The sequence below is a fragment of the Salvia miltiorrhiza genome, chromosome 2 (genome assembly GCF_028751815.1).
Source record: "Salvia miltiorrhiza cultivar Shanhuang (shh) chromosome 2, IMPLAD_Smil_shh, whole genome shotgun sequence".
NCBI classification, from domain to species: Eukaryota; Viridiplantae; Streptophyta; class Magnoliopsida; order Lamiales; family Lamiaceae; genus Salvia; species Salvia miltiorrhiza.
The window spans coordinates 26,748,609-26,771,507 of NC_080388.1; the positions used below are offsets into that span (position 1 = coordinate 26,748,609).

Genomic DNA, 22,899 nt, shown 5'->3' on the forward strand with positions numbered 1-22,899 from the left:
ATAAGTCCATGTGATGTTTACATTCAGGTTGCCTTAATCGTAACGGCAAATGTAGACATAGCCTAAGACACAAGAGCTGTGGATGCTCTATATAACTGAAATTTTCACACTTTGGCTCAATTACACGACATTCCAAATACGAAAAATCCAAATTTGTGTTTGCCATCACAACAAAGGCATCCACACTACTCGACTATAAGTCCATGTGATGTTTACATTCAGGCTGCCTTAATCGTAACGGCAAATGTAGTTATCTCCAAAACATGGTAAATTATGTCTAGATCAAACCCAAATATCAATTTTTCCGCTTTCTAAAACAAGCACAAACAAGCACCAAGGAGACACCAAGCGGTGCGATCTCCTGTGTGTGAACGGTGAGGTCCCGAGTTCAAACCCACTGCTCCCCCTCCCCAACTCCCCTAAGTCAAAAAAAACAAGCACAAACAGCACCTTTAATTTTTCATTGCACATGCAGTTGTCACGCCATTTTACCGTTAATTCACAATCACATGCTATACTCCAAAGTCCAATTTTTGAATTATGGGTCTCAACAAAAAGACTTGGATAATAATGGTGTCCTACTAACCGAATTCCATGTCAAGCACATTAGCCGTAAATGCAGTAGTTGGTGGTCATAAATTATCCGTGCATCGCTGCAAAAGAGGAAAAACAGATCTACTCGAGTTGACGACCACCGCCGGAAACAGAAAAATAACGAGTTTGACATCCGCGTTCAACTCGCTTAATTCTTCTTCCTGCTATGCAGCAGATACAAGAATGAATAATATCATACACATCGTGTTTTACTACTCTCTTCTTATTATCATCAACACTCTCCTCACCACTAACGCAATCGACACCATAAACACTTCTCACGCACTTAGACACAGCACACTGATTTCATCGGGAGGGACGTTTGAACTAGGGTTCTTCAACCCCGGGGAGTCGAATAGGTGGTACGTGGGCATATGGTACAAGAGAATAACACCCAAAACTGTGGTGTGGGTGGCCAACAGAGACAAACCGCTCCCAGATACATCAGGTACGCTCACAGTCATAGCGCCGGGACGTTTACTTCTTCTAAATGCTGCAAACGCTACTGTTTGGTCTACTAATACATCAGTCAGCCTGCAGACGCGGGCCCCAGTCGCGCAGTTGCTCGACTCGGGGAATCTCGTTGTGAGGGATGCAAATGATGGTCTGAATATTGTGTGGCAGAGTTTCGATTTCCCAACGGACACTCTGCTGCCGGGGATGAAGCTAGGTTGGAACTACGTGACCGGCCGAGAAGCCTACTTGACATCAGCCAAGAACGGCGGAGATCCGGCGTCGGGAGATTTCACATTCCACTGTGATCCTACCGGCTACCCACAAAACGTTCTTAAAAAGGGCTCCTCTGTGCAGTACAAGTCAGGGCCTTGGAACGGTCTCGGCTTCAGCGGCGGCAAGAATTTGATGAGGAATGCCCTTTTCAAGTTCGGAGTGGTGATGAGCAAGACCGAGGTTTACTATCACTACGAGCTCCTCAATGACTCCGTCATAACGCGATTTCAGGTTAGTGAGAGCGGCGTCGCGGAGAGGTTGGTTTGGGGAGATGAAGCACGAGATTGGGCTATTTATCATACCATACAAGTAGATAGCTGTGATATCTATAATACCTGTGGTGCGCATGGTAGTTGTAATGCTGAGAGTGTTCTTGATTGCGCGTGCTTGAAAAAATTTGAACCGAGAGATCCTTTGGGGTGGAGTAGGCAAGAATGGAGAAATGGATGCATACGAAGTAAAGCCTTGAATTGCCAAAGTGGAGATGTGTTTTTGAAGTATTCGGGGATTAAATTGCCTGATACTCAGCATTCTTGGTTCAATGCTAGTTTGAGCCTTGGCGAATGCAAGGAAGTTTGCTCCAAAAATTGCTCTTGTATGGCCTATGCTAGCCTTGATATAAGCAGAGGAGAAAATGGATGTCTACTTTGGTTTGGTGACCTTGTTAACATAAGAGAAATGTCTCCTGGCCAAGATATCTACATTAGGCTGGCTTCCTCCGAGTTAGGTAAGATCATATTTGAATCATATGCTCTTTACTAGTGTGTAACACAAAAAATACTTATTCTTCTGAAATATATATTCAGGGTTCTGTCAACTGGAAAATATATGATGAGTTCTTTGTATTGATAATTTCACAGACGACTCTAGAGGAAAGAAACGAGAAGTACTTATTGTGACGTTGTCTCTAATTGTCGGAGTGATTCTGTTATGCTTGAGCTTGTTGCTATATTTTCAGATGAGTAAGAGGACGGATCATCAACCGGCAGAAACAGGTAACAGAGAGTTATATATTATATGTAGTGCAGAAATTGATTGCTTTTTTCTATGTCGTCTTCATCGTTCATGAATTCTTAGGTTGGGGAAGAGTCGATAACCCCGAAGATCATGCTGATGAAAGTGACAATAAGGAGCTAGAGCTACCACAATTTGACTTGTCTACTGTAGTTAAAGCCACAGATGATTTCTCTTTAAACAACAAGCTTGGAGAGGGTGGATTTGGGCCTGTTTATAAGGTAGAATGCTATATTATAGATTTATTGTTTCAACACCTCAAGTAATATCAGATGTTTGCCTGATCCTCAATCAAAACAATATCAGATGTACATCTGCCGTATAAATTATCAGACCAACTTCCTACCATTATAAAATGGATAATTATGAGAGCATCATGTAAGGTTATGATATTGGAAGCTAGAAACATGATATGAGGGAAATAAACATATGTACAGTGGAAGAAATAGGCCAACACAATCAGGAATGCGCATGAAGCTATGTAAATGTGAAAAGCAAACAAAAATAACTTTCATGATGTGTTCAATTAAGAATGTTCTTGTCAAAGCGTATAGTAAGTAGTATATTATCTATACTAGGGCGTCCTAGACGAGGGGCAGGAAATTGCTGTCAAGCGTCTGTCAAAAACATCCCATCAAGGAGTAGATGAGTTCAAGAATGAGGTGATCTGCATCGGTAAACTTCAACATCGAAATCTAGTGAAGCTACTAGGATGGTGCATTCAAGGAGCAGAAAAGATGTTGGTCTATGAATACTTGACCAACAAGAGTCTTGACATAATATTGTTCGGTAAGGCTTCCTCCGCCAGCTGCTCAATTGCTACGTAAATAAGTTATACGGATACAGATTTGAAGTAAAATGCAGTGAGTAGTCTTTCTTATAAGATGAATGTTCCACAATTAATATGTCCTTATTTGGCAGATCCTACAAGAAGCATGTTACTTGACTGGCCAAGGCGCTTCAACATTATCAATGGCATTGCTCGGGGCCTTATGTATCTTCATCAAGATTCCCGTCTTCGAGTAATCCACAGAGACCTCAAAGCCAGCAATATACTACTAGATTCTGATATGAACCCAAAGATATCAGACTTTGGCCTTGCTAGAACTTTTGGAGGGAATGAAACTGGAGGAAACACAAGCAGAGTAGTAGGAACATAGTATGTAGGATTATTTCAACAATGATGCATTTTACATTCACTTCCACTATTTCCAATTAATGTTTTTGGCAAACATTTCATGCAGCGGCTACATGTCCCCGGAATATGCTGTGGACGGCATGTTCTCAGTGAAATCAGATGTGTTTAGCTTCGGAGTTATAGTGCTTGAAATTGTGAGCGGTAAGAGAAACAGAGGATTTGTTCATAGTGATCACCGCCTCAATCTTCTCGGACATGTAAGAATGCATAATGCAAGTAATCATATACTATAGAATATAGATAGAAATAACTCTGAGTTTGATGAGCTATTAATGTAACAGGCATGGATGCTTCACGAAGAGGACAGGGCGATCGAGATGGTTGAATCTTGTATGAGAAATTCATGCGACGTATCACAAGTAATGAGATCAATCCATGTAGGTCTTTTATGTGTTCAACAACACCCTGAAGACAGGCCGAGCATGTCTTCAGTGGTATTGATGCTGAGCAACGGAGGCGTTCTGCCTGAAGCCAAACATCCTGGTTTCTTTACAGGAAGAGAGATACTAAAGAGTGAAACTTCAATTAGCTCCACCACGGCAAGTTCAACAAATGCATTGACAATTTCGCTCGTAGAGGCTCGATAAACTCGTGAGAGATTAGATTAGCATATAAATATACAATTGTTAGGATTTTGATTTGTTTGATTGAGACAATCGTGATGAAAAGTTTCTGCTTTCGAATGCTGTGTTGCAGATGTATTTTCGAGAGAGCTTGAAAGGATTCACTTGAATTGAATCAGATGACTTATAGATCTTTACCCCAACAATGAACTTGAAACTTGCAAATTTAAAATTTTCTTTATACAATCCGTTCGAAAATAGCAATCTCGATACTTGAAACTGTTTTACATAATCTTCTTTGCACACTAATTGCAGAATGTTGTTGGGCGTCTTCATCTGGCCTCCAAATCAGTAATGGTGATTGTTTCATTCTCTGACTCAATACATGATGGTGATGAACTTCTTTCCATGAAAAATCCAGGCTCTTTTGGTTCCGGCAAAACAGCTCCATCACTTCCAAACATTGAAAACACTGACGACATGTTTGGCCTGTCTTCCGCAAATTTCTGAACGCATAATAACCCAACTTGCATGCATCTCTTCACTTGAGACTCCGTATATGTATCATGCAAACTTTCATCCATCAACTCCAGAATCTTGTTTTCTTTCCATAGCAACCACGCCTGCCACAATAATAACCAGCTCAACTTTTTTATTTTTTTGAGATTATTCTAATAAACGAAGAAGGCATCGAAGTATTAGTTAGTGTACATGGCCCAATAGGTTAAGATAGTGATCGGGGTCTCCATATCCTCTGTTCTTTTTTCCGCTAATAATCTCCAGCACAACCACTCCAAGACTAAAGACGTCAGATTTCACCGAGAATTTCCCATCAATTGCATATTCCGGAGCCATGTATCCACTGCATAAATGTATTCATCTTAATGCCACCATACAAAATCAATGAAGGAATTTGATGATATGAAGAAAACTTACTATGTCCCAACGACTCTTTTTGTTCTAGCAAGAGATTGATCCTCTTCAAATATTCTTGCTAAGCCAAAATCTGATATCTTTGGAGCTAAATTTCCATCTAGTAAAATATTGCTTGTTTTGAGATCCCTATGAATAATCTTTAATCTGGAATCGTGATGGAGATATAGCAATCCCCTTGCAATTCCCATGATAATATCATAACGCTTAGGCCATGTCAACAGTATTCTTCGGCTGTGATCTACATATATTGAACATCATGTGAATGTTAACAGGGATTGAGGTATGGGATTTCACAAACAAAATAATAAGATTTTACCAAAAACAAAATAGTCGAGGCTTTTATTCTGCAGGTATTCATAGATGAGCATCCTTTCGTCCTCATCAATGCAGCATCCCAATAGTCTGACGAGGTTTCTATGTTGAAGTTTTGCAATCACCATAACTTCATTTCTGAACTCTTCCAGACCCTGTTGTGAAGATCTCGACAATCTTTTGACAGCTATTTCTTCACCTGATGGCATGTTCCCCTGCTTATGCACATGTTAGTATACTAATGTAAAGTATTGTTTTTGTTCAACTTCAACACTCTAATTTAGTTCAACACCTTATAAACAGGACCAAAACCTCCAACTCCAATGATGTTTTCCTTGGAGAAATTATTAGTTGCTTGCATAATAGTTGCCATTTCGATCGCAGGTAATTCTAGATCCTCGTTTTTCCTTCTTATTGCTGTTAATTAAGCAGAAGAGAAAAAAGAGTCAACGCCTCAGTACTAGCTTAAGTTTATGCTCTTAGAGCAGTCCACAACAGAAGTTCAATTGTTACCTTGACTCTTTCGTCTTGCCATGAAAAGTACACCTCCATTGATAATGGCTGAAACGAGAACACCAGAAGCCATTGATATCAGTATCAACTTCGTAGGCCTTTTCTTCTCCTTCTCCTCCTCTAAACCCGAGTTGAAATCTACAGACAAATTCACCTGTCAATGTAAATAGGGTGGATCTGATTCCAGGTTTCCATCTATAGGAGTAAAGATGGACAGAGATACCTAACATTTACATCCAATTTTTTTGCTCCCTGATCATGTTCTAATTAACAGAACTGTTTTTACAAAGTGTTGCAAGTACAAGTCATTGTGTTATGTCATTAATTCATACAGCTTCTATGTTCATTGATTCCTACTTTTACGCAAAGAATTAAGATTCACAATATGCATGTAAAGTATTATATCTCAAGTATCCATATTGAGTTTAGAGCTGAGATAGTGTAAAGAAATGGAATTTTTATGAAACGACTTACCAAGTTCAGAAAAGGGCACACGGATGTAGATGTTTTGCTTACTATCTGCTGAAGAAAGTTGTTTGGTATCAATTAGATCACCGAACCACATCAAGCAGCCACTACCCCCGTTGGTGATAAACGAATTAGCATAAGCCGCACAACCACAGTTTTTAAAGCACTCGGCTTTGCACTCACCAAGGGTCATGGTTGTATTTAACCAAAATCTCAACAAATCAGGATACTTGACGCCTCTAATCTCTTGAAAACCATCTCCACCCTCACAATTCAATGGTTTAGTTCTAGTGCATCCACCCGACCAATCTTGAAGGTTCCATTCCTTTTGGAAGTTTGGGGCAAATCCCCTAAGACACTCGCATCTGATTGGTCTGTCAGGTCTGCAGATACTGTTAGGACCACAACTACCATATTCATCACATGTGTCTAGAGGAAACAGGGTGACAAGATTCCACTTGTCTTTTCTGACATTCATGGTATGGCGTAGGATCACACCGGATGTATCTAAAGTGGCTCTTACGAGAAATGAGCTTTCGTAGGGCTCTCCTACGGATACCAACCTCTCCTGTCTGAAAACCATCTCTGGTTTGCAAACGGCACTCGGAAAGGGTTGACCACCGCCATAATATTGCCCATTCCACTGTCCAATTCTGTATCTTTTGGTTGCCCCTCTTAGAGTCACCATGTCAGCCAAGCCTCGGTTTTGGATCTTGTGAACAAAATCACCAGGAGATGGATCGTCCGGATTTCTCCATGATGTCAAATACCTCTCAACACCAGCATCAACATCATCCACAAATTTCGTTCCTGGTAACATGGTGTCAGTTGGATAATCGAAACTCTGCCATATCGTGCTCATGTTGTCTGCAACAACCATGTTTCCAGAATCCAGGAGCTGCAAAACAGGATTTGTTGCCACCACTGATGAATTCGCCAGCCATATAATGCTTTTGCCACTGCTAATCACAAGACTTCCATTTCTGGAAATCATGAAAACTGGTGGTTGTGAGGCAGTGATGGGATGGTTTCTGTTTGCAACCCAGACTACAACTTCTGGTGTGCTCTTGTACCATATTCCCAAGAATCTGTTTGAAAATTTTCCAGGCGAGAAGAAACCCATTTCAAAAATTTGGTTTTGAGAAATGAGAGTCTGCCCAAGAACAAGTGTTTGATTTGGTAAAAGACTGCAATAGTCAACTGCTCCAACTGTTAAACTCAGAAAAGAGATGGAATGAAGCAGATAACAGAGGATTGAAGTGCACAAGAACAACTGCGCCATGCTCAAATCTAGTAAGTTTGATTTCATTCACAACTTTATGTAGATATAATATTTTCTATCTTCATTACTTTAGATACACTTATGTTATTTTCAGATGGTGTATAACTTCAAACTTTTTTTTTTCTTTGACTTGGGGTGTATAACTTCAAACTTAATACAGCTCTAATAAAATGAATTTTATTCATGTGTTGACTAAACGTATGTTTAATAGTATTTGAATTCGCATGTAAAAGCTGACTTAAAACTTGTTTGATTATTTCAAATTTCCACAGAAACTATATACGTTTACGGTCTTTAGTAAAATTATCATATCTTTTAGCAGTGTTGATTTGTCAGAAACCAAACTGATGTCCCTTTCCGATGGAATAAAATTTTAATTTGTCATCCGTAATACGATTAAAGTAGTTGGAAATATTTTTTATATGTATACGCGTAACATGTTCTAATCTGATTGTAGAGAAAAATAACTGTAACATGTTCTAATCTGATTACAAGTGCAGCTCCGGACCTAACAGACAACAGCCTCATCGTGCCTTAGTTATTCACATAACCAGCAAAAGACAATTATTTCCCTTATTTTTCTTTCATTCGTTTGATTCAAATTAATTGGCAAAAATTTCCATGTCAATAGTTGTTGGTGTCAAATTTGACTGCTAATTTATTTCTTTACAGGAAAAGTAAAATCATACTTGTCAAAGTCTCCATGATTTTCGAAGTTTATTCGTTATAGAGATAGCTCATTAATTCGAGGGAACAATAATAATTCTTTATTTTTTCTCTATGGTGACTTGAATTTTTGATTTAATGATTGGATAGAAAACATTTTATCAGGGTGACCCGTTATCACGATTCTTACGTCATATGCATGCAAGATTTATCGTCACTTATTTGTAATGCGGAGCATAAGGAAGTTAAGCATTACTCACATTTTCTTTGCAAATGACAGCCTTATTTTCTGTAAGGCACCAAAGGAGAGTGGATTTTGAAGAAATATGAGATGGCTTCAGCCAGTTCATTAAAGTCGTCCTTTTCTTTTTAGCCCAAATATCAGTAGTGTAGTGGATGAGGTAAAGAATATTTTGGGCATTCGAGCAGAACAAGGAATTCAAATGTACCTTGGGTTACCATCTTTCACCATGAGACAAAAACGCATGTAGTTTGGGTACATAAAGGAAAGGGTACAAAAGAGGATTTTTAGTTGGAATCAGAGAGAGATTTCGGCGGGGAAAAGAGGTCTTACTGATGGTTGTTATTCAGGCGATCCTACTTACGCCATGCAGTGTTTCTAGCTGTCGGAGTCTATTTGTGATGACATTATGCAATGTTTCAAGACAGAGGACCTATTCTTTATTTTCTGAACTTTTGCATTATTTTATACTGTGGAGCTTGAGAGAAGAGACGCGAGGAGAAGATCTATTGAGTCGAAGCAACCAATAGCGAGGTTATGCTATTATTTTTACGGTTTTATTTGTCGAATGATTTCATCTACCTTTCTTTATAGTTTGCTAGTGTATATTAGGGAGTAAACTATGATGGATTTTTGAACTTATTCTGATTGATTGATCTAGGTGTATTTTTCCTTTTCATGTTTCCGGGTTTATTGTTTGCTTAATTGATTTATCACAAATTTTGTATGATTAATTGCATTGATTCGATATGGGGATATAATTATTGATGTTTGAATAAGAACACGGAACATGCTTTTCAATATTAGTTGGGAGAACTTTAGAATTGTGTGAGGATTATAACCTTAGGATCTGTTGGGAGTTGCACGTTTAAGTACGATCTAGGGACAATAGTCTTGCATGTAATGTACATTTTATTCGCTACATGAGTAAGTTTAGACTTCATTGTGTGTGACATTCCTAGGAAGAATCGAGTCCGTGAATGATTAATCGATCTATATTTGTTTGATTTCCGAATCTGTTGAAATCAAAGCTCTAGGATTTCTCGCTCTCAATTCAAATTCACTTTTATCTTTGCAGTGTTTATTTATTTTGTTTGCATGCTGTTAGATTTAAAATCAACTCAAATTTTCTTTAGTCTAGATAAAACTGTAGGGATGGCAATTTACCCGCGGATAATGGATACCCGCGAAAACCCGAACCTATTAGGGTGGGTTTGAGAGACATTTGATATCCACGGATAGTTTCGTGGTCGCAATCCACTATCCATTTAGTTCGTGGGTATGGGTTTGGATACTTACTATCCATACCCGCGAAACTCGTTTACCCGCGAAAAATATCCGCGAAAATACCCTTCAATTACCCGTGAAATACCCGTCAATTATCCGTTAAATTTGTTATAAATTTATAATTAAATTTTATTTCGTGGGTATCCAATGGATAGTGTGTAGCGGGTATCCGACGGATAGTGGGTGGCGAGTAACCAACGGATAGTGGGTGGCGGATATTCGACAGATAAAGAGTGGCGGATACCCGACGGGTAGTGGGTTCGCAGTTACCCGACGGATAGCGGGTATCCGCAGGTGGCGGTTTTGGATACCATTTGATATTCATGGATAGTTTTGTGGTTAAAAACCACTATCCATTTAGTTCGTGGGCATGAATATGGATAGTCACTATCCGTACCCGTCGTACCCGATTGTCATCCCTAGTAAAAGATCATAGTTCAAGATACTAGTTAATTATAGTGTCTCAATCACTGTGCAATATGGGGAAAATAGTCTTCCATGTAATCTACGGTTTATTCGCTACAGGACTAGGTTTAGACTTCAGAATCGAGTTCGTGAATGATTAATCGATCTATATTTGTTTGATTTCTGGATCTATTGAAACCAAAACTCTAGGATTTCTTGCTCTCTATTCAAATTCCCTTTTATCTTGTAGTGTTTATTTATTTTGTTTGCATGCTGTTAGATTTCAAACCAACTCAAATTTTCCTTAGTCTAGATAGAGTATCATAGTTCAAGATACTAGTTAATTATAATGTCTCAATCATTATGAAATATGATATTTGCTATTATACACAATTACACTCGTATACTTTTGACGTGTCAAAAAAAATAACAGAATCTTCTTCGGATAAACCACGCTCTCCTCTCTCCACCACTAAATCTAAGAAGATGAAGGCCACTGCAATGACTCTCAAGAAAAAAAAAAGAGGATGCGTCATGATAAAGGGCAAAGTCTAGGAATTGCTCATCGCACTAGGGCTCATAAAAGGCACAGTTCCTATTGTCCCCAAGGAAAAAAAACCTTCGTCAAATAAAAAAGGTAGACAACCTATTGTCGTCAATTCTGTACAAAAATAACAAAAAGTGCACATTCTTATTGGACAGAAGGAGTATCATATCACTCAAAAAATTACATAAAGTCCACTGCATGCTTTTCAATTATTTTTTATACATCAGTGTGAGATTACAAATACATGGAAAAACTCTTACAAATTACATTGAGATAAATTGCAGAACAATGGGGGTCTTCTCATCTGGCCTCCAAGTCAGTAATGGTTTTTGTTTCATTCTCTGACTTAAAACTTGGTGATGTAATACTCCCCATAGTGCTGCCAGGGGCGTAGCCGCCGGGGGGGAGGGGCTAGGCGGGCTTCATCTCCCAAATTTTGATTTTTTTTTTAAATATATATAGATATATGCTTATATTATAAAAGAAATTTGTTTTACAAAAGTTGATTAGCTTGTTATATTCTTCCATTTATAATAAATTTAAGGATAATTGTGTTATTTAAAACTATACTCCCTCCGTCCCTGAAATAAGTTCATATTTTTCCTTTTTGGGACGTCCCCCAAATAAATTCCTCTTTCTTTCTTTCTATTTTTAGATAACTACCCCATCACTAATAATACTTTATTTATTCTTATTTTTCGCTTTTTCACCACTTCCAATACTAATTATAACACATTTTTCTCCACTATCAATACACTTTACCATTTTTCCTTAAAACCCGTATCGTCCCAAAGAGGAACTTATTTCAGGGACGGAGGGAGTATAATCTATAAAAATATTATACATTATTATCACTATTGTAGTGGGCAAATTCCGTATAGTCTATTTGAGTAAATATTCACGGCCCAAACGTTAGGCCCAATCTGAAAAACTGAATTAGTGTCAATTAATTCAGTCCAACCTGGTACTTTAGGTCATTAAGGTCCATCAACCTCGAACCCTAGAAAAGGCGGCGACTTGGGGAAGAAGGGAAAAAATAGATCAGGGATATCGACCCCACAAAAATCGGAACAACTAGCTAGGGTTGATGGAGACGTACCACCAAAACCCTAGCCGTCAAACCATCATGGTATAAATAATAACCAACTAGGTCATTCGACCCACACAATCATTCGCACTCCAACACGTTCTCTCCACCTTCTCTCCCCACTCGCACTATTCTGTCTCCACGCTCTCAGCCTTAGGTTTTTCGGTGATCAGATCAACGGAGACGACCCAACGGCCCTCGCTCATTGCTCAATCGCCTTCAATTTCGTCGAACAGATCGACCCGATTTACTCTTTCATTTACTTTCAATTGCTTTCAATACGATTTTTATTAATATTGTTTACTGACTTGAGCGTTGGAGGCCCTTCCATCGACACCCCCACCGGTGCTCCAAGAAGGGCTCTAACGTTGTTCGTGTTTCAGGTTGCTAGTGCCCATCGTATCGGACGACCCCGACGTCCTTATCCGTAATCGTTGGATTCATCCCCAACAACTATTATGCTTGTCTTTTTAATAGAAAATGCCTAAAATGGATGGAATGCCCAAAAGAAATTTGTTTGCTATTATTACTATATGTCTTTTATTATTATTGATTCTAGCTTGTAATTTATTGAAAATATATAATTTATGAAAATATTGTTCGTTATTATTGTTATTATGCTTGTCTATTAATAAAAAATGCCTAAAATGTACGAAATGATTAAAAAAAAAGTTTGTAATGTATTGAAATTAATTTGTAATATATTGAAACTATATAGTATATGAAAATGTTGTTCTTTATAATTATTATTATGCTCGTCTTTTAATAAAAAATATTTTAAAATTGCAGAATATCACAAAAAAATTTGTAATGTATTGAAACTAATTTGTTATATATTTAAATTATATAATCTATGAAAATGTTGTTCTTTATTATTACTATTATGCTTGTCTTTTAATAAAATAATTATTTAAATATACGGAATGTCCAAAAAGAAAATTCTCCGCCACTGAGTGCTGCTACTTCTTTCGATAAAACATCCAGGCTCTTTTGGTTCTGGCAAAACTGCTCTATCTACTTTGGTGGTGTGCAACAGGACATTCAACTCTCAATTCTGTAGGAATTTGGTCTTGTGAAAGGTGAGCTACCTTTTAAGTACTTGGGTGTTCCTCTGTCCTCCAAAAAGTTGTCCATAGCTCAATGCCAACCCCTCATTCAGAAAAACTTAACAAGAATTGAGTGTTGGTCAGCTAGAATGTTGTCATATGCAGGGCGACTCCAACTTATTAGAGTTGTGTTGACTAGCATCCAAATCTACTGGAGTCTTGTTTTTCTACTCCCTCAAAAGGTAGTGAAGACCATTCAAGCAGCTTTCAGGTCATTTTTGTGGTCTGGGAAAGCTTCCATTACTAAAAGGAATCTAGTTTCATGGGAACAAATGTGTTATCCCAAGGAGGCTGGTGGATGAAATATTATCAACTTGGAGCTCTGGAACAAAGCTGCAATATGTAAGCAACTTTGGAATGTTTTGAAAAAGAAAGATAAAATTTGGGTAAGATGGATACATGGATATTATATGAAACAGCAGGATTGGAAAACTATGCCGATTCCATCTCAAGCGGCTTGGGTGGTGAAGAAAATATTGGGAGCCAGAGACTATATGGCTACACTTCCTGACGGTGACACTCTGATGGAGCAAGACAACTTTTCCATCAAAAAGCTCTATATAGCATTGAGAGGCACTCCGGAGAAAAGGAACTGGCATCATATGATCAGTAAAAGCATAGCTGCGCCAAAGTGTCTCTTCATCTTATGGTTAGCTATTATGAAGAGGATGACAACATGTGATAGACTGCAGAAATTTGGTATTCAATGTGACCAAGCTTGTTGTTTGTGTTCACAAGGGAATGAATCTCTTAATCACTTGTTCTTCTTGTGTCCCTATTCTGCCAAAGTGTGGGATAAGTTTGCTATGTGGTGTGGTGTTCAAAGGAAAGCTGGAGCTTGGGATGATGAAGTGGAGTATTTAGAAAGACAAGGAGCTTCGAAGACGGGGAAGCAGCTTATGTATAGACTGTTGGTGGCTACAATTGTCTATCACATATGGAGAGAAAGGAATGAACGAAGATTTAACAGCAAGGCTTCCCATGAAGAGAGTGTAGTTAGACAATGTCAATTGATGATGGTGGTAAGAGGAGAGTTGAACCCTAAAGTTCACAAAATGTTTGTGAACTAAGGCGTTTAGTTTATGTTTTCTTGTTGTAAGTGGTGGTTTGACATGCTTTTGGTAAATGAAAAAATACTATTTCCCAAAAAAAAAAAAAAAAAACTGCTCCATCACTTCCTAACAATGAAAACACTGCTGACATGCTTGGTCTATCTTCTGCATATTTCTAAACGCATACATCTCTTCACTTGCATGCATCTCTTCACTTCACACTCCACAAATGTATCATTCAAACATTCACATCAACTCGAGAATCTTGTTTTCTTTCTAGAGCAACCACGCCTGCCACAATAATATGCAGCTCAGTTTGTCTTTTAGATTATTCTAATAAGTGAAAAAGGCATCAAGTATTAGTATACATGGCCCAAGAGGTTAAGATAGTGATCGGCGTCTCCATATCCTCTGTTCTTTTTTCCGCTAATAATCTCCAGCACAACCACTCCAACACTAAAGACGTCAGATTTCACCGAGAATTTCCCATCAATTGCATATTCCGGAGCCATGTATCCACTACATAAATGTATTCATCTTAATGCCACCATAGAAAATCAATGAAGGAATTTGATGATATGAAGAAAACTTACTATGTCCCAATGACTCTTTTTGTTCTAGCAAGAGATTGATCCTCTTCAAATATTCTTCCTAAGCCGAAATCTGATATCTTTGGAGCTAAATTTCCATCTAGTAAAATATTGCATGTTTTGAGATCCCTATGAATAATCTTTAATCTGGAATCGTGATGGAGAGATATAGCAGTCCCCTTGCAATTCCCATCATAATATCATAACGCTTAGGCCATGTCAACTGTGTTCTTCGACTGCGATCTGGAAATATTGAACATCATGTGAATGTTAATAGTGGATCCTCTGTTTGAAAGTTGGCAGGAATTTGCTAACACAATAATTAGAGTTTACCAAAAACAAAAAGATCAAGACTTTTGTTCTGTAGATATTCATAGATTAACATCCTTTCCTCTTCTTGAATGCAACATCCCAAAAGTCTTACGAGGTTTCTATGCTGAAGTTTTGCAATCAGCATTACTTCGTTTTTGAACTTTTCAAGACCCTGTTGTGAAAATCTCGACAATCTTTTGACGGCTATTTCTTCTCCTGATGGCATGTTCCCCTGCTTATAACTATTAGTAAGGATGTCAAAGTATTGCAATTTTTCAACTTCCAGCACTCTCACTTACTACATTACCTTGTAAACAGGACCGAAACCTCCGACTCCAATCATGTTTTCCGTGGAGAAATTATTTGTTGCTTTCACAATACTTGCCATCTTGATCACCGGCAATTTTAGGTCCTCGGCTTTTCCTTTTACAGCTACAAAGTGAGAGAAGAAAAAAAAAATGAATTGATGCTGCAGTATTAGCTTTAGTTTATGCTTCAGTTTTAGCAGTTCACTACAGAAGTTGAATTATTACCTTGCCTCTTTCTTCCTGCCATTAAATGTATACCTCCATTAATAAAGGCTGAGACGAGAACACCAGAAGCAATTGATATCAGTATTAACTTCATAGCCCTTTTCTTCTCCTCCTCCTCTTCTATACCCGTGTTAAAATCTACAAACAAATTCACCAGCTTTTGGCATAAGGAGACAGAGAAGGTAATCTGACTTCTGTTCCTCTTGCTCTTGCAAAGTGGATCTCCTAGTTTTATAACTACAGACCTCTATATCCGCAGATCATGCATGTACTCTCAATTTCTTTGACTCTCTTATTGTACTTATCATGCCATTAACTCAATCAGTTTCATATGTATTGGTGACTACTTTTCAGAAACAATTAGGATTCACAGTATGCATTTGGATAGGGATATAGGAATGACTTACCTAGTTCAGAAGGTGGTATGCGGATATAGATGTTCTGCTTGCTATCTGCTGCGGAAAGTTCTTTGGTATCCATGAGATCACCGAACCACATCAAGCAGCCGCTGCCTCCGTTTGTAATGAACGGATTAGCATATGCAGTGCAACTACAGTTTTTAAAACACTCAGCTTTGCACTCACCAAGGCTCATTGTTGTATTTAACCAAAATCTCAACATATCAGGATACTTAACCCCTCTAACCTCTAGAAATCCGTCTTCTCTATTACACTTCAATGGTGTAGTTCTAGTGCATCCACCCGACCAATCTTGAAGGTCCCAGTAATTTTGAAACTTAGGGGCAAATCCCTTGAAACACTGGCATCTAACTGGGTTGTCAATCCTAGATCTGCATATACCATTGGGACCACAAATACCGTATTCATCCCATGTATCTTGAGGAAATGTGAAAGCAAGATTCCACTTGTCTTTTCTGACATTCATGATAAGGCGCAGGAGTGAACCAGATGTATCTATAAGGAGGTGATTGGTATGATGGAATGGAGGTGGGAATGGAATGGTGATTCCTACCTCCATTCCATTCCTATGCTTGGTATAGTTTTATTTTAGGAATCACCATTCTTAAGGGAATCACCATTCCTTTACATATAGGAATCATCATTCCTTCCCTCCCACATGGTATTACTCATTCCATTCCATTCCATTTCTAATTCACCTAAATTTAGGTTTTGACAAAATTATCCTTATATATTTTGCACCCCCACCCCACCCCACCCCACCCCTACTTACACCCCTTCCACCCCACCCCACCCCACCCCACCCCCTCTACCCAAAAAAAAATATTTTAATTTTTAAAAAAATATTTCTCGCCATTCCACCCTCCAATTTTTTTTTTTAAGTTTTCTCGTCACCCCCACACCTCACCCACCTTTCCCTTTCCCCCCAATTTTTTTTTTGTTTTTCTCCCCACCCCAACCCACCCACCCCCACCCTCCAATTTTTTTTTTTTTTTAAAATTTCTCCCCACCCCCACAATTTTTTTTTTTAATTTTACTCGCCACCCACACCCACACCTATCCATCATAATGCAGAAAATTCAGTTTTTATAAATCGGGTCGGTTCGGTTCGGTTTTGAACCGATGTTCAGCCATATTTGTGGGAAAAACCAAAATTTGAAAATTTATTATTGTTTTAAACCAAATTTACCCTAAAAAAATTGGGAAGGGGGGGGGGGGGAGGAGGTGTGGGGGTGGCGAGTAAAATATACAAAAATTTGGGGGAAGGGGGTTGGGGGTGGCAAGAAAAATTTAATACTCCCTCCGTCCACCAATTAAAGCCCCATTTGAGTGTCAGCGCGGAAACTAAGAAAGCTGAAAAAGGTGGTGTAAAAGTGATGTAAAAGACTAAAAGGGTAGTGTTATTTTATAAGCTATTTCCTTCTTTCTTTTTTTACTCTTTAATTAAATAAACTGAAAACTGGAAATAAATAAATAAATAAACTGAAATTCAGAAAATAAATAAACTGGAATTAAATAAATAAATAAACTGAAAATTCGAAAATAAATAAATAAATAAATAAATTAAAATCTGGAAAATTATTATTTTTAGAAAATAAATAAACTGGAAATAAATAAATAAATAAACTGAAAATTCGAAAATAAATGAATAAACAAACTGAAAATTCAGAAAATAAATAAACTGGAAATAAATAAATAAATAAACTGAAATTCGAAAATAAATAAATAAATAAATTAAAAACTGGAGAATAATTTTTTTAGAAAATAAATAAACTTAAAGTTCGAAAATAAATAAATAAACTGGAAATAAATAAATAAACTGAAAATTTGAAAATAAATAAATAAATAAACTGGAATTAAATAAATAAATAAACTGAAAATTCGAAAATAAATAAATTAATTAATTAAAATCTGGAAAATTATTATTTTTAGAAAACAAATAAACTGGAATTAAATAAATAAATAAACTGAAAATTCGAAAATGAATAAATAAATAAATTAAAATCTGGAAAATTATTATTTTTAGAAAATAAATAAACTGGAAATAAATAAATAAACTGAAAATTCGAAAATAAATGAATAAACTGAAAATTCAGAAAATAAATAAACTGGAAATAAATAAATAAATAAATAAATAAACTGAAAATTCGAAAATAAATAAATTAATTAATTAAAATCTGGAAAATTATTTTTTTTAGAAAATAAATAAACTGGAATTAAATAAACTGAAAATTCGAAAATAAATAAATAAATTAATTAAAATCTGGAAAATTATTATTTTTAGAAAATAAATAAACTGGAATTAAATAAATAAATAAACTGAAAATTCGAAAATAAATAAATAAATAAATTAAAATCTGGAAAATTAATTTTTAGAAAATAAATAAACTGGAAATAAATAAATAAATAAACTGAAAATTCAAAAATAAATGAATAAATAAACTGAAAATTTGGAAAATAAATAAACTGGAAATATATAAATAAATAAACTAAAAATTCAGAAAATAAATAAAATGGAATTAAATAAATAAATAAACTGAAAATTCAGAAAATAAATAAACTGAAAATAAATAAATGAATAAATAAACTGGAATTAAAATTTTCAGAAAATAAATAAATAAATAAACTGAAAATTGAAAAATAAATAAACTGAAAATTCAAAAATAAATAAACTAAAAATTCAGAAAATAAATAAACTGGAATTAAAATTTTCAGAAAATAAATAAATAAACTTAAAACTGGAAAATAAATTTTTTAGACAAAGGGTAGTAATTTAAAGTAAAGAGAGAGGGTAAAAGGGTACAAAAAGCACAATAGGGCTTTAATTGGTGGACAAAAATTTAAGGGCAAGTAGGGCTTTAATTGGTGGACGGAGGGAGTAAAAAGATAGGGGGGGGGGGGGGTTTGTGGGTGGCAAGAAAAATTAATTTTTTTGGGGGGTGCATGTTTTTGTGTAATATGCATGGAAAATACGTCAATTTTTTTTAAAATATAATTTAATTAATATTCAATTTTTTTTTCTTTCCGATTTTACCCCAGTGCAAATTTTGGTTTGTCCCTACAAATATAACACAAAATAGAGATGAGAGATGCAAAATAATGCCAATTTGATAAATCTATACTATATTAAAAATGGAGTTCTCAATTTCAAATTGATTTCAAACAAAATTGAGCGGCAAATTTGTGATTATAATAAAATTATTAATGTGAATTATTCTTTATTTTTTCATATTAAACTAAAATATTTATCTTAAATTACAATATTTTTTATTATATTTAGAATTTTTTATATAAAAATCAAATTAATATAAATTTTATATATAATAAAATATATAAAAAAAATTCGTGCGTTGCACGAGTGCAAATGCTAGTTATGATGTAAATGTTAATTTAGTAAAACAAAATAATTTCATTCCATTCTTAGAATTTATTTTTAGATACCAATCATAGGAATGGAATCAAACAAGGAATTACAATTCCATTCCTCTTGTATTCCTTATGCATACCAAGCAAAGGAATCATCAAGGTTTGCCATTCCTTTCCCCCCCTTCATTCCATTCCTAACCTCATTCCATTCCACCCTCATTCCATTCCATCATACCAATCATCTTCTAAGAGTTCTTTCCAGAACTAAGCTCTGGTGCTGGTAGGGCTCTCCAATGGATATCAACCTCTCTTGTTTGAACACCAACTCTGGTTTGTAGATGGCATTGGGAAAACGCGGACCACCGCCGAAGTATTCTCCATTCCACTTGTTGCCCCTCTTAGAGTCATCACCTCAGCCAAGCCCCTGTTTTGGATCCTGTGAACAAAATCACCAGGAGAAGGATCGTCCGGACTTGTCCATGGTGTGAGATACCTTTCCACACCAGCATCATCGTCGTCCACCAATAGCATTCCGGATAACATGGTGTCAGTTGGATAATCAAAACTCTGCCACAGGTAGCATTCCCTCGTGTTGTCTACGACAACTGCTACCTCTGACGAACTAGCCGACCAGATAACGCTCTTTCACTGCTTATAACAAGACTTCCATTTTTGGAAATCATGAAAACTGCTGCTTGTGAGGTGGTGATGGGATGGTTTCTGTTTGCAACCCAGACTACAACTTCAAGTGTGCTCTTGTACCATATTTCCAAGAATCTGTTTGAAGATTTTCCAGGCGAGAAGAAACCCATTTCAAAAACTTGGTTTTGAGAAATCAGAGTCTGCCCAAGAACAAGTGTTTGATTTGCGAAAAGTATGTGATCGTCAACTGCTCCAACAGTTGAACTTTGAAAGGAGATGGATTGTAGCAGGCAGCAGAGGATTGTAGTGAAAAAGGAAGAGCGCCATATTCGAATATGATTGCATGTGCAGCTACGGAAATAGTTCGGCTGGTCACTCTTGATCGCTTTAAAAATGAGAAGGAAGTGTGTGTTAGTCTAATATTGGAGTAGTTAATACTTAAAATAAAAGGTTTTATGTTAGTTAACCAAAAAAAATTGAAATGTAACGAAAAAGTCAAACTTGAACAAAAGTCAATCGTTAGGATTTCGGAGCGGAGCAGGGAGCCAGGGCGGGGTCGCATATGGCCCACAGGGGGAACTAGGCCTAGGGGTATAATCGAGCCGAGTCGAGCCGAATAGTGTCTTGCTCAAGTTTGGTTCGTTTAGCTAATCGAGTTGTTTGCTTAATTATCGATCGAGTTTTAATCGAGTCGAATACACTGCCGAGCCTAATCGAGCTTTTAAAATTTAAATTTTTATTTAAAATTTTAGTTATTTTCCTAATACATAAGTTAATTTTCAAATATATAAGTTATTTTATTCAAAAAAATATAATATATTTACTATTTTCTTGTAAATAAATGATGTTAATTAGATACTTAATCCAAATATTACAAATTATAGTATAAAATATCGTAAGACATTTAATGAGTAATCTTATGTTTTTAAGATAAATCACTTAACGAGTTTGTTCACGAGCTAACGAGTCGAGTATTGTCATGCTCAAGCTGGGCTTGTTTAGCTAAATGAGTTGTTCATTAAATTACCGATCGAACTTTTATCGAGTTGAACGTCAAATAGCTCACGAGTAGCTTGGCTCGTTTGCAGTCCTAGATTGGGCCCATGTAATTTCCGTTATATCCATTCCTCTCTCTCTCTTTTAAATTAACTAGTACATCCACTCGTGCGTTGCACGGCAACTGTTTTCCTTAATATTTTAAATAAATAAATATAAAAATAAGACATTACATCTATACAAATAAAATTAAGATATAGTTAAATGCAAAAAAAAAAAAAAAAACACATAATTTCATACATTTTGAAAAACTTCCCTATATACAACATTTGTAGTAATAGTACTATTATTTCTACCATCCTCATAAAACAATATTTTAAGTCCTCCTCGACTTCGTACTCTTGACACTGCAACGTACAATTGGTCATGTGTAAAAACTGGTCTTGGCATGAATAAACCAACATGAGAAAGCGATTGAACTTAACTTTTGTTGATCATCATTGCATAAAAGACAATCAGGGGGAAATGCCCTCGTTCAAGCTCAAATGGCAATCATGGATCAGCTGAAGTCAACGACATTCTTAGAATCAAATTTTTTTCATTTGCATTTTCTCCGGTAAGATTTGCGCTTCCAAAACATAATAAAAAATAATATACGAAAAAACAAATTATGTGTATATAAAACGAATGAAATGATGTATATATAAAAAATGCTATGGATTGTTCAAAATACAAAAAAAATAATATAAAAGACAAATTAAGAAAACAAATTTAGTCAAGACAAATTTAGTCAAGACAACAATCAAAATATCAAATGCAACAAAATAATTTATAAGTTCAATCAACTAAGTAAAATAAAAATATTATAAATTTTTAACCAATAAAAATATCTTTCATAAAAATTCAATTTAGACAACAATCAAATGCAACAAAAATAAGATCTAAATTCAATCAATTAAGCAAAAATGACCACTACATATTAGTATAATTAACACGTGATATAATCAAGAGTCGAGATTTATCATATTTGATGACATTATTGACATTTCTTTGGATAAACCAAACAACTTAATTTCATAATATGTTAGACTTAACTTATATTTACCTTCTTTTGATTTTTATTGAAGTTTTTTCCATCACAATCTCACTTTGAGAAATCTCATACATAGTTCCCACCACACATCGCTCATCTCCAACCTCATCTCACCCTCTTCGGCAAGGGACTCTCCAACATTGCTAGAACCTCTCCCCACGACGGAAGTGCCCACACCTAATTCATTTTAGTTAGAATCAACACATCAATATTAAGATGCAAAAATCAAGTCAAAGAATTTAAGGGATCAACTCATCCCCACGACATTCAATGATGAAAAGACTTGAGCATATATATTAAAAGAAGTGAATATCTGCATTTTTTTGCTTACCCCCAAAAGGGGAAAATATTGTTATTTATTTATTATATTGAAACCCCTAAAGAATATTAGCCTATAGATTAGCCTATCAAAAATAGTATACCTCTACGAAAATCGGCGTGTAGTGAAAAGCATTACAATTCTGTTTTAACAAAAGCTAGTTCTGGTGAAGTTTCAGATGAAAATACCTCATTAGAATATTAGATGTTGTATGCTGAAGCCAATCTTTCGCACACATGAGGGCCTGAATCAAACACCGATTCTGGAGGGATAGTCGAGAGCGGAATAGAATCCTAAGCCAAACTCCTCATCGTACATGCATATATAACAACTATTAGTCAACAGCTGATGTTTGAGAATAATAGAGTTTTTGACTGGTAGCAGATTTCTAATATTTTCTCTAGCACTTTGAGTAGCAATACAGAGGTCGAGAGTGATTGTTAATAATTTGCTCTTTCAATAGACTCACGCTATGAATAGTTGGAATAATAAAAACATGAAAAAATTGTGAAACAAAACAATGTATTGAAAGAATGATAAGAATCATGCCGACTGTAGGGAATTGTCAAGTAGAAATCACAAAACTTGGTTAGGGATATAAAAAACTATGGGCTTTTACTGAATTTGAA

General features: G+C 36.0%; 5 protein-coding genes across 10 annotated transcripts; 2 read left to right on the forward strand and 3 right to left on the reverse strand.

Annotated features, from left to right (window-relative positions):
• Positions 1–546: 546 nt before the first annotated feature.
• On the forward strand, positions 547–4,304 carry LOC131007650 (G-type lectin S-receptor-like serine/threonine-protein kinase At4g27290). Of its 4 annotated transcripts, none has more exons than XM_057934563.1 (8): positions 547–2,050; positions 2,184–2,318; positions 2,401–2,558; positions 2,916–3,126; positions 3,259–3,496; positions 3,582–3,732; positions 3,817–4,126; positions 4,232–4,304. In XM_057934563.1, exons 1-7 carry the CDS (start codon positions 595–597, stop codon positions 4,120–4,122), a joined length of 2,655 nt encoding a protein of 884 aa, XP_057790546.1. In that variant the 5' UTR covers positions 547–594; the 3' UTR covers positions 4,123–4,126; positions 4,232–4,304. The 4 variants fall into 4 exon arrangements, with proteins under 4 accessions (XP_057790546.1, XP_057790545.1, XP_057790547.1 ...); XM_057934564.1 differs by having other exon boundaries at positions 636–1,042; positions 1,128–2,050; positions 3,817–4,304; XM_057934565.1 differs by having other exon boundaries at positions 902–1,042; positions 1,219–2,050; positions 3,817–4,304.
• Positions 3,813–8,513, reverse strand: LOC131007659 (G-type lectin S-receptor-like serine/threonine-protein kinase SD1-1). Of its 3 annotated transcripts, XM_057934581.1 has the most exons (7): positions 6,334–8,513; positions 5,860–5,997; positions 5,639–5,763; positions 5,351–5,561; positions 5,035–5,272; positions 4,810–4,960; positions 3,813–4,721 (listed from the first exon to the last, which is right to left on the reverse strand). In XM_057934581.1, the coding sequence occupies exons 1-7, from the start codon at positions 7,634–7,636 to the stop codon at positions 4,431–4,433; spliced, it is 2,457 nt and encodes an 818-aa protein (XP_057790564.1). In that variant the 5' UTR covers positions 7,637–8,513; the 3' UTR covers positions 3,813–4,430. The 3 variants fall into 3 exon arrangements, with proteins under 3 accessions (XP_057790564.1, XP_057790565.1, XP_057790566.1); XM_057934582.1 differs by lacking the exon at positions 5,639–5,763 and having other exon boundaries at positions 6,334–6,472; XM_057934583.1 differs by lacking the exon at positions 5,639–5,763 and having other exon boundaries at positions 5,860–6,013; positions 6,334–6,451.
• Positions 8,514–13,382: 4,869 nt separating this feature from the next.
• On the forward strand, positions 13,383–14,018 carry LOC131008202 (uncharacterized). The gene has a single exon (XM_057935094.1). It carries the CDS (start codon positions 13,383–13,385, stop codon positions 14,016–14,018), a length of 636 nt encoding a protein of 211 aa, XP_057791077.1.
• Positions 14,019–14,639: 621 nt separating this feature from the next.
• On the reverse strand, positions 14,640–15,226 carry LOC131007708 (G-type lectin S-receptor-like serine/threonine-protein kinase At4g27290). The gene is made up of 2 exons (XM_057934643.1): positions 14,924–15,226; positions 14,640–14,833 (listed from the first exon to the last, which is right to left on the reverse strand). Exons 1-2 carry the CDS (start codon positions 15,126–15,128, stop codon positions 14,733–14,735), a joined length of 306 nt encoding a protein of 101 aa, XP_057790626.1. The 5' UTR covers positions 15,129–15,226; the 3' UTR covers positions 14,640–14,732.
• LOC131008203 (G-type lectin S-receptor-like serine/threonine-protein kinase SD1-1) lies at positions 15,201–16,798 on the reverse strand. The gene is made up of 3 exons (XM_057935095.1): positions 15,843–16,798; positions 15,436–15,573; positions 15,201–15,334 (listed from the first exon to the last, which is right to left on the reverse strand). Exons 1-3 carry the CDS (start codon positions 16,411–16,413, stop codon positions 15,201–15,203), a joined length of 843 nt encoding a protein of 280 aa, XP_057791078.1. The 5' UTR covers positions 16,414–16,798.
• Positions 16,799–22,899: the final 6,101 nt, after the last annotated feature.